At 33.9% G+C, this 11,119-nt stretch overlaps 2 protein-coding genes across 2 annotated transcripts; both read right to left on the reverse strand.

Moving 5' to 3' along the window:
* Positions 1-480: 480 nt before the first annotated feature.
* Positions 481-2,271, reverse strand: LOC120081149 (3-ketoacyl-CoA synthase 19-like). The gene has a single exon (XM_039035830.1). The coding sequence runs from the start codon at positions 2,163-2,165 to the stop codon at positions 756-758; it is 1,410 nt and encodes a 469-aa protein (XP_038891758.1). The 5' UTR covers positions 2,166-2,271; the 3' UTR covers positions 481-755.
* A 6,245-nt stretch (positions 2,272-8,516) lies between these two features.
* Positions 8,517-10,710, reverse strand: LOC120081750 (exocyst complex component EXO70H1). The gene has a single exon (XM_039036869.1). It carries the CDS (start codon positions 10,501-10,503, stop codon positions 8,656-8,658), a length of 1,848 nt encoding a protein of 615 aa, XP_038892797.1. The 5' UTR covers positions 10,504-10,710; the 3' UTR covers positions 8,517-8,655.
* Between the last annotated feature and the right edge of the window lie 409 nt (positions 10,711-11,119).

An 11,119-nucleotide genomic window follows, 5' to 3' on the forward strand; every position in this document is an offset into this window, starting at 1 on the left:
TATCAAAATGAACATGGCTCCAACTCTAAAATCAAAGGTTTGAGACCCCTAATTGGACGTAAAATTAATAGTCGTAATTTTGTATTATTTTCTCTCTCCCTCTCCTCTTTAATTCATTTGTTCTTAAAAAGATAAGACCACACAGAAATCTTTGGCTTTTGTCCATAAATAACTTTGTTAAGGTACAAAGTAGTGTAAAACAACAGTGAAGCTGTAATTGCATTATCCAGTATTAAAGTTACATTTTACTAAAGTGTTTTACTATGTGAGCTTCTCCTCCACATATTACACCCAACAGTGTTCTCAGGCACAAAATTATTTCAAGACATTATGGCATATAATACGGAGTTCATCAATTACAAAATTTAATGCTCTCTCACAGTCATAGTGCATTCCATAGCAGGAGAAATTATAACATCATATAATTCAATACCACAATAGTAACAAAAAACAACAAAAGTTTTGATTCTTTTACAAAGATACCAATCAACAATCACTGAATCATTGCTAATCACATTATTGAATCTTATTGAATCATAATGTTTAAACCGAACTGAATTGAAATCGAATGCAATTCAAATGGATATATTTGTGAAATGAGATGAGAACTTAGCTGATGATCACTAAAGAAAATAAAGAAGCAACAAAAAACAAGCAATCTTTTACAAGCAAAGCAAGCAGTAAAGTTACATTACCTCCCCTCCCAAACCTGGAACAGAGAGACAGAGAAACAAGAAAAAAAACAGACCTTTTTTTCAAAGAATTTGTCGCTGTAGATTTTGTTTTACGTCGTCAAACTTAACGAATGATAGACGTTCATCGTTGAGCCAACCGCACTTTTCGGCAAGCGGATTCTTGGTGTTTTTTATAGGGTAGCTAAGGATGCAGTCTTTCCAGACATTTGCATCTTTCAAGTTGCTCATAACCTCCCACACACAGCTGTTGCATTCATAGCCGGCTCCAAAGCTTATCATCAGAATCTTGTCACCCTTTTTTAGCCTTTTTTTGGCTTCCATGTAGCCTAAAACATACCAAAGGCCACCTGTGGATGTGTTTCCAAATCTATGGAGTGCCATTCTGGCAGGTTCTAGGTCATAATCACTCAGACCTAAGCTCTTACCGAGCCCATCGATGACCGCCCTTTCGGTTGGTGGTATCCCGAAGTGGTCGACTCCAGTCTTGAGATTCAAACGTACTTTCTTTGCTTCAATGTTCCTGTCAATGACTTTGTAAAGTGGATGAGTTAGGATGGCATAGCGAATTATTTCCCTCAATGGTAAAATTCTAGGCAGTAGACTTTGAAGGTTGAAGGTGAGAGCTTGAGTTGCAACAGCTTTTATGTGTTTGGTAAGACGAAAACCTCGGTGACCATGGTCATCTTCGACTTGAATGGAACATCCATACGCTTCATTACTTGATCCCAGATGCGTTCGAAGAATGCATTTAAGTTTCAGCAAAGCAGAATGCTTCAAAGCCGCATTATTCGTCAAGAGCATCGAACAACCTCCCGAGCGGTACAAACAGTTTGTAAGCATCATAGGCTGTTCCTTTCCACTATACCAGTTTGGCCCTATAGATTCTGTACTAACAACAACAGCACAAGCATTCCTGTTTGTCTTGAACAAGTGTTTCACAAGATCAATAGCAACAATACTTGCACTGCAACCCATCCCAGAGAGGTTGAAGGCCTTGATGTCTTCCTTCATCTTGTAACGGTTTATAATTCGAGCAGTTAACGAGGGCGCCGGGGAGAACAAAGACACATTTACAATAAGTATATCTATGTCAGATGGTGAAACACCCGTCTTAGCGAAGAGCTTATCAAGTGTACTTGAAAACACATCATCCATCTCTAAAATAGCTTCTGATAGAGAAGGGTTTTCTTCTCTGGCTGAAATTACGTTTCTCGGGCCATACGTTTCTCCACCTAATCCCGAATTGACGATGCTTTTGAGTAGGTATCTGTATTCTTCAAGCCCCAAGTTCTTGTTCCTCAAGATAATATTTACACAGGATTCCATGCTCAGCTTCCTGTCTTCAGTAGCTTTATAGCACTCATATCCTAACAGGTAGCAGCACTGGCCTCTCCTTTGCAGAATCAACTTCCAAATGTAGAAGACAACATAGAAGAGAGACAGCAAACATATTACCATGAAAATCTCCATGAACAGAGTAAGAGTGAGGAGTTCAAGTTCCAGTTGGCTCTTCACATTCTATGTAGTGTACATATATAATATATTCAAGTTCTGTACCAACTAAGATAGCCACGTAATTTACTTTGCTCACAAAGAGATGAGAATTCCAGCCTGTAAATAGTTTGGTAGATCAAAAGTGCCATTAAATTTTGATGGGCCAATAAAAGACTCAATAGACCAAAGGTAACCAACCCACCTCATATGGTTAAAATATGGTACATACTTCCAAATTACAAGAAAACTTATTATCTAACCTAGAATATGATCCACTTAGAAAACTAACCAGGGGTCATTAGAAGCTCAAAACACGCATGTAATAAATTTCAGTTTAATTATTAGGAGGGTTCTTCAAAGTTGTCGTTTCCTTGGGAAACATGATCTAAAATTCTCTCTTTGTTCTGTTTTTGGTTAGTTGGGTAGTTGGTAACTGAATAACCAATGTCCTCATGAGTTGAAAAGTAACTGTTGGATGTAGATTCAAAAATCCGTATACCGTAATAACACAGATAGATTCAAAATAATTATTTTCTTGTACATTTAACGGTAAAAAACAAACTAGTCAGCTACAATGTAGAAGTCTCATTTAATATTTCCTCTCAAAGATGAATACATTAACTGAGAGGAAACAAACCATTCTCAATAATGAGTAGAGAGAGAGTAGGAAAATAAGTATTTTGAATTCTACAAAGTTACTCATCAATGGCATGGATAATGGCTTTGGTAGATTCAATATGGTAACTGGTAGCAATCATGGAACAAAGGGAAGCCATTAATTACAATCTCAATGAATGGGAACAAAATACAGATTGCTATGAGATATCACATCAGAATTATCAAAATCACAAGACAAAATAAAAACAGAGGAAGAAGTTATTTCATGTATAAGATTCACTGAATGAAGAACCATTTTCAATTCAAATATGCAATTAATGAAATGGGATATAATCGGTTTTCTAATTGCATTGAAGAATCGATTAGAAGTTTGAACTCATTACTAACCTCTCCAGTTGCTTCGACAAGGAGAACGGACACTCCTCTTCCATTGCCACCTGAAAGGTCGAGGAGAGTTTAGGCCTGTAGGGATTTGACGCGTCATGGTGAGATGACGGCACGTAGGATTTAGGGTTTTACAGAGAGGAGAAGAAACTGTGGGAGATGGTGGGTCCCTTGGTGGTTGGGAGAGAAGAATGATGAGATATGCTAAGATCGATGGAAAATTACGGCTGAAAATGGAGGTTCTCCCATGGCGACGGGTGTGTTTCTGACTTTTGACTTTTGTGATGTGGCAGACGGAGGACGACCGGCTTCAAATTGGATGGCGCGTCGGTCAGGGTCGTCGCTGTTCAACGGAGCGTCTCCGGTAAGGCTCGGCGAAGGTGGTGGTGAAGTTTTGTTTTTTTTTAAAAAAAAAAAAAAAAAAATTAAATTCTCTCATGGAATGACCATAAGAGATGTCTACGTGTGGGTGCGATGTCATTCCCCAGCCCGTCCCCATTCTCCATTTCCGTGAAATTTTTTACGGACATGGGAATTTACAGGGATTGGATTCCCAAAATGAATTTTTACAAGTTTTTTTTTTAAAAAAAGCCAATTAATTTAAATCATAAATTTTAATTAAATAATTGACTTTATCACTAAATTATTATTATAGTTAGTTTTATATGATAATTTGAATTTAAAGATAAATTACTTAAAAAATAATAAATATAAATTAAATTATTCACATATATAATCTAAATTTAAACTATTTTATTATCTTTCTCAATAAATAATCAAATTTGAAATTTAAATGTAATATTTATATAATAATAATAATAACATAACATTAAATAACTATACTACATAAATAGGTAAAAGCTAATCGGGGCGAGGACGAGGAACAGGGCGGGGCCGGGGCTTGGTAGAGATGGGGAATGCATTCCCCGTCCCTGTTTAGCTCACGGGGAATTTTTTTTCCCCACTCCCTCTCCCATTCTCCGCCTAATCGGGGAATCCTCGCCCCGTTCGGAGGTTCTGTCCCCACGGAAAAATTGGACATCTCTAATGACCATCGCAGCTTCCAGGCATTTGTTAGTGGTAGTTTTGGGTTAGATTAGATTGAAGGACTATCCAACCTAATTATTTCTTCTACCTAAATAATTATTAAAAAATATATCAAAGTCAATCAACTATGAAATATTCGAATTAAATTGATTTAGGATAATCGAGTATTTATTTCATTTTTTTATTAAACAGGAGTAAAATGTTAAATAAGTAAAAAAAATTGATTTACTTATTTTCATATATTGAATTAAGATTAACAACTTAATTTCAATTTAGATCTTGAATTTTTTTTCTTTCCAAAATGTTAAAAAATTATTCTTTAGAAGTTGTTGGAAAATAAATTATCCAAAAATGATGAAATTAAAAAAAACCTAAAATAAATATATGTAGAATAATCATAAATAAGTAAATATTTATATATATATATATATATATATATATATATATATATATATATATATATATATAATATATATATATAAATTTTAAAATTAACAAAAAATTGGATGGATGGAGTTAATTTAGGCTATTTTAGGTGAACTCAATAATTAACCAATCCACAAAATTTTCATTTGTGAACTCAAGAATTAACCAACCCACAAAATTTTCATTTATTTGAACTCAGTACAAATGAGATCTAAAATGTATGAATGTTGATTGTGTTTTCCGTTCATCGTGTTTTTTTAACACCCTTCGTTTTTTTACTATATATGGAGTGAGTGAATCAAACCTTTTTAATATTCATTTTGGCGACCTGTGTGTTTATATTATTTAGACATCTTCCTTATATCATATACTTGAAATTATCAAAACTAAATATTAGAAATGTAATTGGAATCTCGTTATTCCACTAGTTTTGGACATATGGTGCGTATTTGCTTTTTAATGGGTTTAAAAGAGATGATTTTAAAAAATATGTATTATTATATTTATTTTTTTTTGTGTGTCTAAAAATTGATTAAGAAATCTCCATCATTCAAATTTTTTAACAAGATCTAAAGGCTCAAATTAAATTTGGATTTCACCATCCTCGTTCTTTATTTAAACACAACTTCTTCTCCAAAGTAACACAATGATTTTCATTGGTTTTTTAATCCTCTCTAAAAACACAAAATCTTCATTGTTGTTCTCTCTAAGCTTCAATTTTCTTCTTTTCATCTTCTCTTGAGAGAGAATTTTATATTGTGAGGATCGATTCTGAGGGCTTTAATTCGTAAGCCTACTCTTTAAGAGAGGTTTTCTCATCTTGTTATTCATTTATAAAATCTAGTGTAAGGGGTTGTTCTTGATCCCAGAAAAAGGCAGTTATAATGGTTTGATCGTTACCCGTAGAAATAATTGAGTTTGCTCTTGAACTAGCAAAAAGAGTAGTGTGGTGGTTGAGCTCTAATCCATGGAAAGTCGGTGAGATTAGCTTGAAAAGTAGATGTAGGCTAGTTGTGTCAAATTACTATAAAATTATCGGTGTTAATTTCTCTATCCCTCCTCTAATTTATTTTTGCAATTAATTTTGGTTATTATGTTTCATTGCAAGAAATTAATTGCAATTGTTAATTCCTTAAATCAATTATTCATATTTATCTATTTAAATTGGTTGAATTGATTTTTACATATACTTTACTAATCCTATTGTGAAAATTAAATTGATTGTTTGAAATTATTAATGCTACCCATTTATTAATCTTTTTAAGTGGGTGTATATTTATAAAATTATTGATTAATTCTTATTAGCAAAAAAATTTGTTAATTTATTTAATTCGGCTCGCATTTATAAAAAGTTTTCATTAATTTTAATAAATTCTATTAACCCTCACTAAGATTGATGATAATACAAATAAAAGATTAAAAAAAATTAGATTTATGATTAAAAGAAGTAGGCTAAAATAAACAAAATATCAAAATGGTCATTTTTGTTCAAAGTATAGAAAAAAAGGCTAAACTATATAAAAACTAAGATAAGAAAAGATTTGAAAATACATAGTTTTTTTTTTTTTTTAAGGTTGAAATATAATTAAGATTATTGAAAATCAAAAGAATGTTGGGATAAGTGAGTAATCGGGAGCGAAGCGAAAATAAGATCGTGAAACATGAAAACAATGTAAAATATGGTTAGATTGAAAGATGTAGGAACAAAATGAATTTGGTACTACAAATTTGAACTCAAAACACTCAATTCAAACATGAGTTTTGGATTACATTACGTCATAAACTCATTCTATTACAGACCCTCAAAAATCTCTTAAAATATTTGAGATTACATGGACCGAAATAGGAGTTTTTAGCGTAAAACTAAAAGACTAAAATATCATTTCAATAGTTTCACTCTCTCGATTTTGTTTTTTTTTTTTTTTTTCATTTCTTTCTTTTTATTGCCTACTTGACTCTCTCATATGAAACAATGGTTAAATACCTGGGGGCGTTTGGGCCCCTATATCTAGTTGGGCAGGTGGGCTACAATAGCCCACCTAATATTTGGGACTCCAACTACCAAATCTCACTTAAGCGCTCGATTATTTTGGTCTGTTTTTTTACTCTCCCTCATTTTCTTTATTCTCCCTCGTTTTCCTTCGGTTCAAATCTCTAGATTTAAATAGGAAAAAAATATTTATTTTTCTTTGTTTATATCATTGAAATCTAGATTTGACTGTAAAAACTTCTATCAAAACATTTTTTAATTGATTTAGAACATGAAAGTTTCCACATAATTCTATGATTTTACAAAGTTCTATCATCAATACATTGAATTCTTTGATTATAAGATTATGTTATATATGTATTCAAACAGGGATAGTGAGATTTGAAACTTTCATTTTCAGACTTTTGTGAGATTAAAGTTCTATAAATTGTGTTGGAAAAGTTTTGCATTTAATTTTAGTAGTAGGTTACAATCTCAATTACTCTATCAAATTTTTTAGATTTATTCTATCATTAGTTTATTAACTATTTTTTTTTTTTTTTTACTCTATTGTGAATGGTTTAATAATGAATGACATGGTTTCAAATGCCACAACATTAATTTGTGTAACAACCAAAGTGTGTTTTTCATCCATATAAGAAAATAATTTAATAGTCAACTTAAATTATATTCAACTAGTCAAAGAATGTTCGTCCAAAAGGTCACTCCATATTTAAATAAAAATATGACCTAATCCCGTAGACCATTTTTTTAAGATATCAAAAATAGAAATAGGAGATTGAATTTTCATGCATGTAATAAATATTTAATGACTAAGTAAGGCTAAAATTAGCAAATATGAATTGATTCAACAACTGCACATTAGTCATGAATAAGAAAATATTCAATGATGTTGATACAAAATGGCTGACAATTTCATATTATTAAATTGAGAAAATTGAAGTCCCACCTTAAGATTGATAATATAAATTCATGTTTGAGATATATTCATATTGACAACAATTTTATATGGCTAAATGTAAGAGATGAAAACTAAGGTCCTGTTTTTTGTTTTTATTTTTGAAAATTAAGTTTATGGACACTACTTCCACCTCCAAATTTCTTTATTTGTTATCTACTTTTCACCAATGGTTTAAAAAACTAGGCTAAATTTTGAGAATTAAAAAAAATAGTTTTTAGAAAGTCGTGTTTTGTTTTTTGGAATTTGGCTAAAAGTTCAACTATTGTACAATGATGCAAATCATTTTAAGAAATATAGATGAAATAAGTTTAATTTTCAAAAAAAAAATTAGAAAATCAAATAATAACCCAACGGAGTCTAAATATTAAGATTCAACCCAACCCATCTTTTTCTAGATTGGTTAAACCCAATCAAAGCACAAGTAACAGTTGAGGCCCAATCATAGCTCAAGCAATAGTTGAATTGAGGTCCATGAATCATTTGTGGCAAATTGAGAAAAAGAGAGAGGGAGAGAAAGATTCCATCATTCAGTACAATGGAAGTGAGAAATTCGAATCATAGATTTATTAGTCGTCCATATATATTTATGTCGGTTGGACTAGACTTATTTTAGTCTCTCCATTCATTATTAGTGATATGTTAAAATAATGTAAATATATATAATAATTAATACAATTTGTCAAAAATTATAAACTAATGAAGTTAAATATGGGAATGATAGAAATTTTTTAAATTATTTTCAGCTTATTTTCATTCTTGGTATTATTAATCTCACATGTATTAAATTAAATATAGTAGACACAATAATGATTTGTCAAATTTAACCAAGAATCAAATTGAAACTCCCTCTTCACACCTTATGAACCATATTTACAAACAACCAAAATCATAGGGACAAATATAGTAAATAAAAGCTCATTTTTGAATTTGTATTAAAAAAAATCAACATATCCAGCTCAGAATATCTGAATTTTATACAATTCGACACGTGGACGTATCATGTAAGGCCACCTCATCACTTTCTTCCTCCCCTTTACGCATTACCGTGAAGAAGAAGAAGAGGAACTTGCCGATGAAGAAACTCCATGAAACAAATCCGACAAATAATTCCCCAAATCATCCGGTGAAAATCTCACAACACCCACATTCACATTCATTTTCTCAAGACACCCCTCGTAAAATTCTCTGTAAATCGGCACAACTTTCTTCGCTATCGACATTTTCAATTCATCTCTCAAATTCCCATCCTCCACTCTCCACGACGTTTGCTTCCGATACGCTTCTTCAAACGCCGCATTGAAACTCTTGAACCCCTCCGCCGCCGTCTCCGCCGACCCCACTTCCTCCGACCCTCTCTCCGGCAACGATTTCATCACTCTGTTCCACGCCGTCGCTTCATAATTCGCCGCATACACCTTCACTTTACTCCTGTGATTCGCCACCCACTCGACGCCGATTAGTGTTTTGAGATTCGTCGTCGCCGCCGTCTTCACAATGAAATTCAAATTGTTCGCTAGGAATAAGTATGATAATGATACGTCTCTGTACATCTCTGCTTTTGTGTCTAGTTTACAGAGGAGGACTAGAATTAGCCACCCGAGTTGCGCTGCCACTGGCGACGACAGTGCGTCGTCGGCGGCGATGGTCTCCAGGTACGACGACGGAATTGGAGAGTTTTCGACGGTGAGGATGTCGGAGAGGGTGCTAGCGTAGTCGCCGAGAGACGAGATGTAGCTCATCGCTGATCGGGTTAGTGGGTGGATTCCGCCGCCGGGGGTTGGATTTTTGGATGAATCTTTTTGAATTGTTATTTCAAATTCAGAAAGAATGTCACGGATTGAATCAGCGAGTTTCGTCATCGACGTTTGAGCTTGGGTTTTAATGTCGGATGTTGAAACAGAGTCGAATATGACTTCAATTTCCGGCAATACGTCGGAATTCGCTTCGTAAAGCTCCATTAATATAAAGATTTTGTCGGAATCTTTCTTCCCTTTTGCTACCAGTTCCGGGAATTTTAACAAAGTGATTGCACCATCTTTTGTGATTTCAGAAAAACAGGACTCTCTGATTCTTTCCGATCTCGAAAAAACATGGTTGCAGAGAAATCTCTCGCCACGAAACAGTGTATTCACAGCGATATTAACCGAATTCATCCAATTCTTGATTATTTGCTCGAGCGAATCCCAATTCCATTTCAGAATTCTCGAAATTTTGAATTTTTCTGTTCCAAGGCGATACAGAGTTTCATCAACAATCGATTTTCTGATTACTTTATAGATTTTAACACACTCTTTCCCATACCCAGAATCAATCATACAATCCGCAATCGATTTCAAATCAGCCGAAACTCTATCGAACTCGGTAATGGAATCCCCACCGGTTTCCCCATCAGCCGTCGACCGGTCAGAGGATCTGCTGGAGATGGATTCGGGGTCTAGATTCTGGCGATTCTCACTCAAAATCTGGTAAAATTCCTTCTCCAATCTTCTCATAGCGGCCTGCATCAACTTCTGAGCAATAACAAGGACGGATGAAGTGGAATTTGCCGATATAAAAAAGTCCATTGCCTGTCGGAGGCTATTGACGGAGTCAATGAACTCGCCGGATTCGGCTCTGCCATGGCGGAAGAGGAAGGTGATTCTATTGAACTCAGAAGAATCCGGGTCCCATTTCGTGATGATGGGTTCGGAGTTAATTATGGCCTCTTCCATGGCCGCCGACTCGGAAGGGTCATAGCTTGACGGCGGGAGTCTCCGGTGGGCGGAGATGGGAAAGGAAGAAGAGGAGTGGAGGGATTTTGAAGAAGAGGAGTGGGAGAAGCCAAAGAATTCTTTGATGTGCATTAATTTGGTGGTGGTGTTACTCTTTGGGGGCTCTGAGAGTATCATTGGAATTGAAATTGGGAGAGATGATTGTAAGATTAGAGAGAGAAAGAGGAGAGAGAAAGCTCTGAGAGATGGCTATGGCTATGCGAGAAGAAGAGATTTATAGAGGAGGAAGGAACAAGAGGAGGTGATTTCAACCAGCATTCTTAGACTAATATCATTGACTGACTCAACATTGCATTATGTTTATACTTTTTTTTTGCAAAGGTGTTATGTTTATACTTATTTTATAATACAGGGTAGAAAAATAGTTTGTGCATCCCGACATGTTTATGTGTATCCCATCAAATTATTCAATTATAAATTTTTATAGATAAATTTTGCCTTTTTCTTTTTTTTTTTTTTTGAAATATTTTAATATTTTTTATGTGAATAATGAAAATAGATGTACAAAGATGAGTGATTTCCGAGATATACCTAAGTATTACTGTATTGGGGACACATATATATACATACACACACCCTATTTATTTTAGTTTAAGGAACAAAACTTAGATACTGAAGGAAATCGAACACGAGGATTTCCATGAGCAGCGGAAAGATATTCCAAATTTCAATTTAGTTTTGAACTTCTTTTACAATCTTTGTGGGTTTCTACATTTGTGTTTAATTGTTAAAT

This window comes from Benincasa hispida, chromosome 7, assembly GCF_009727055.1.
Source record: "Benincasa hispida cultivar B227 chromosome 7, ASM972705v1, whole genome shotgun sequence".
NCBI classification, from domain to species: domain Eukaryota; kingdom Viridiplantae; phylum Streptophyta; class Magnoliopsida; order Cucurbitales; family Cucurbitaceae; genus Benincasa; species Benincasa hispida.

Excerpts from the sequence above, each read along its gene's own strand:
- LOC120081149 (XM_039035830.1), bottom strand. The coding sequence starts at position 2,165 with ATGGAGATTTTCATGGTAATATGTTTGCTGTCTCTCTTCTATGTTGTC.
- LOC120081750 (XM_039036869.1), bottom strand. The coding sequence starts at position 10,503 with ATGATACTCTCAGAGCCCCCAAAGAGTAACACCACCACCAAATTAATG.